General features: G+C 48.0%; 1 protein-coding gene across 1 annotated transcript in view; it reads right to left on the bottom strand.

The window, feature by feature from the left end:
- Positions 1-1663: 1663 nt before the first annotated feature.
- Positions 1664-3633, bottom strand: part of METTL3 (methyltransferase like 3) — a gene marked incomplete at its 5' end in the record, with an annotated part of 15363 nt that continues 13393 nt past the window's right edge. Inside the window, one exon of the mRNA XM_015814966.1 lies at positions 1664-1912. Within this exon, the coding sequence (XP_015670452.1) occupies positions 1801-1912 (112 nt within the window). The remainder of the gene's footprint in view (positions 1913-3633) is intronic.

The following is a 3633-nucleotide window of genomic DNA, read 5'->3' as shown; positions in this document are numbered from 1 at the left end:
GGATCATATTTCTTTGCAGTCATCTGGTCGTTAGCTCTCTCTCTGAGAGCCATTGAGGCCACTTGGGAGTTTAGCCTGTGCCCTCGGGGTCACCTATACCAGAGTGCAAATGGGGATGGACTCTTCTTGGGACCACCACAAGGGCTGTGTGGTAAACAGGAGAGAGGTGGTGTCTTAACCACCCCCACCCCCTGCTAACATGTCAACACAAATTGCGTCTTTGACCCCCCTTTCAAACCAATGGTCCTCTCTATCCAGAATGTGGACTTGGCCACCTTCCAAAGAGTGACCTTTGGTCTTTCAAATGCAAGGTGCCTTTGTGTCCTGTTGCTAAATTCCCCTTTCCTCCCTTTAGCAAGTTTGGACCTGAAGAGGGGATGGTCACTCCCAATCCCAAAATCAAGGGTGAAACCTCTTTTGTTGCCAGCTGAGCTGAGAAATACCGACGGGTTACGTCTGCTTGCGTTGACCATTAAACCTGGCCCAGCAGCACAGGTAGTCCTCGTCTTAACGACCACAATTGGAGCCCAGCGTGTATGTTGCTAAGTGAGAAATTTTGTCAAGGGGAGTTTTGTCCCATTTTACGACTTTTCCTGCTGCGTTTGTTAAGCGAAACGCTGCAGTTGTTAAGTTAGGAACACGGTTGTGAAGTGAAACCGGCTTCCCCATTGAACATTCCCTTGTTGTCGTCAGAAGGTTGCAAAAGCTGGTCACGTGACCCGGGACATTGCAACGGTCGTAAATTGTCAAGCGCCCAAATGTTAAATCATGTGACCACGGGGATGCTGCAACGGTCATAAGTGTGAAAAATGGTCATGTCACTTTTTTCAGTGCTTCAAACGGTCGCTAAATGAACTGTTGTAAGTCGAGGACTACCTGGGTCATTAGATTAGACTCTCTGCTGTCAGCTGAATATTCCTTGGAGCCACCGTGCATCTGAGGGTGAATCAGATTGGAGAACTCTTCCACAGAAATAGTAACATGCTATATCAGACATGTCAAACACAAGGCCCGGGGGCTGGATGCGGCCCGCAAAGTGGTTTCATGTGGCCCGCGAAGCCATCCTGGAAACAGTGAGGGAACGGCCCCACTACCATGGCCCAGGCCGGCTGGGAGCCAATGTACAATTTTGTGGTGGCCATCTATGCTGAAACGCATTCAGTCTTAGCTCCACAAGGCCGTCTGGAAACAGCGAGGAACCAGCCGCTGCTGGGTCGGACCCGCCCCCTGGGTGCATGCAGGGGAGGGGTCACCCTTTGTGAGGAGTGAAGAAATGGACCATGCCTTGGCGCTTGCCCCGATCCCACCCCCTTCTGCCAGAGACCCTCAGATCTGTCCCACTCCTGCCCAGGCCCCCACAGGCACCCTTGATGCGAACGATGTAGAGCTGGCCATGCTCACCCAGTAGGCCACACCCACTCCATCCACGCCCACCCAGTAGGCCGCATCCAACCTGGTCACACCCACCTGGCCCTCCGAGGGCAACCGCAATGCTGATGTGGCCCTCAATGAAATTGAGTTTGACACCCCTGTGCTATATGGTGCAAATGTAGGTTGCATTTGGGGATCTGGCAGCAAACTGGACTCACTCAAATGGTTGCAGGAGAGTATTTCCTCCAGCAGGTCTCCTGCTAATCTCTTATGGTCTTCAGCTATAGAAAAACACCAATTTTATTAAAATCCTAACAATTAGAATATACATTCTTCTTTGCACTGCCTCCATTTTCACTTCCAAGCAAACTATGGGAGTCCACCGCGGTCTCTCTCTGCTCTTGGTCCACTGCAGCCTCTCTTCCACTATTACATGTTCTTGGGCTTTGAGATAATTCCGTCCGGGTACCGTTGCTTGAACTGAGCTACCACATCGGGGTCCAGCAAATGGATCCCATCCAGTTGGTTGCCAAGTGTGATCCTGGAGGACAAAGAGAGATCAAAATGTCATAAGAAAGATCCTACAGGGCAAGCCATGATTTGTAAGACCAATCAGTGTGTTGGCAGCATCGAGAAGAACTGCATGCAGGTAATTCTAAAACTTAGGACCATTCGTTTAGCTGTTCAAAGTTACAACAGCGCTGAAAAAAGGGACGACTAGTCCTCGCACATACAACCGTCATACCGTTCCCGCAGACGTGATGAAAATTTGGGCGCTTGGCAACCGGCATGTGTTTACGATGTTTGTGGCATCCTGGGGATCATGTCATTGCCACTTGAAACCTTCCTAGCTGGCTTCCGACGAGCAAAGTCAAAGGGGGAAGCCAGATTCACTTAACAACTGGGTGCTTCACTTAACAACCATGTGCTTCACTTAACCTAGTCATTTGCTTAGCGCCGTGGTAAAACGGTTGTAAAATCGAGCGTGACTCACTCAATGACTACCCCTGGACTACACTGTCAAGCCATGGAAGTTCTGATTCCAATTATGTCGTACGTCGAGGACTATCTCTAATAGCATCTTGTCTGGCCAATGAGGAGGTTGGATTCTGTACTTAAGAATGGAGGGATGAGACCATTTCTAGCTGTCTTAGGAAAACACTCAATAATGAGGAATATTGGAAACTGCGGTTCCATATCTAGAGGTCCAGATGTCCCAAAGGTGCTTTTTCAAGAGACAACTGGACTTTGTTTTCCTTTGAAGACATTTTGTTTCACATCCAAGATGTTTCTTCAGCTCTGATTGGATGAGGTTTGGAAGTTTACCTGTGTCCTCAGGGTCACCTGAGTGGCGCAAATGGGTGTGGAGTCTTCTTGGCTGCAGGATGTTTTCTGCCCTGTGTCCCTTCACGGTTGAAGACAGGTGCAGGCTGTTGGGGATGAGTCTGTGCACCTGTCCTCAACAGTGAAGGGACATAGGGCAGAAAACATCACGCATAGTATAGGGGGTACCTTGCTCAATAGTAGTAACTGTGTGAGAGATCTCGGAGTCCTAGTGGACAATCACTTAAATACGAGCCAGCAGAGTGCTGCAGCTGCCAAAAAAGCCAACACAGTGCTGGGCTGCATTAACAGAGGGATAGAATCAAGATCACGTGAAGTATTAATAACACTTTATAATGCCTTGGTAAGGCCACACTTGGAATACTGCATCCAGTTTTGGTCACCATGATCTAAAAAAGATGCTGAGACTCTAGAAAGAGTACAGAGAAGAGCAATAAAGATGATTAGGGGACTGGAGGCTAAAACATATAAGGAACGGCTGCTGGAATTGGGTCTGTCTAGTTTCATGAAGAGAAGGACGAGGGGGGACATGATAGCAGTGTTCCAATATCTCAGGGGCTGCCACAAAGAAGAGGGAGTCAAGCTATTCTCCAAAGCGCCTGAAAGCAGGAGAAGAAGCAACGGATGGAAACTAATCAAGGAGAGAAGCAACCTAGAACTAAGGAGAAACTTCCTGACAGTTAGAACAATTAACCAGTGGAACTACCTGCCTCCAGAAACGGTGAATGCTCCAACACTGGAAGTTTTTAAGAAGAGACTGGACAGCCATTTGTCCGAAATGGTGTAGGGTTTCCTGCCTGAGCAGGGGGTTGGACTCGATGACCTCCAAGGTCCCTTCCAACTTTATTATTATTATTATTATTATTATTATTATTATTATTATTATTATTATTATTATTATTATTATGGATCATCGCA

Source organism: Protobothrops mucrosquamatus, unplaced genomic scaffold, assembly GCF_001527695.2.
Source record: "Protobothrops mucrosquamatus isolate PMUCROS unplaced genomic scaffold, P.Mucros_1.0 scaffold_98, whole genome shotgun sequence".
Taxonomy (NCBI): domain Eukaryota; kingdom Metazoa; phylum Chordata; class Lepidosauria; order Squamata; family Viperidae; genus Protobothrops; species Protobothrops mucrosquamatus.
The sequence above is the reverse complement of the archived record's forward strand: the minus strand, read 5'-3'. Positions and strand labels throughout refer to the sequence as shown.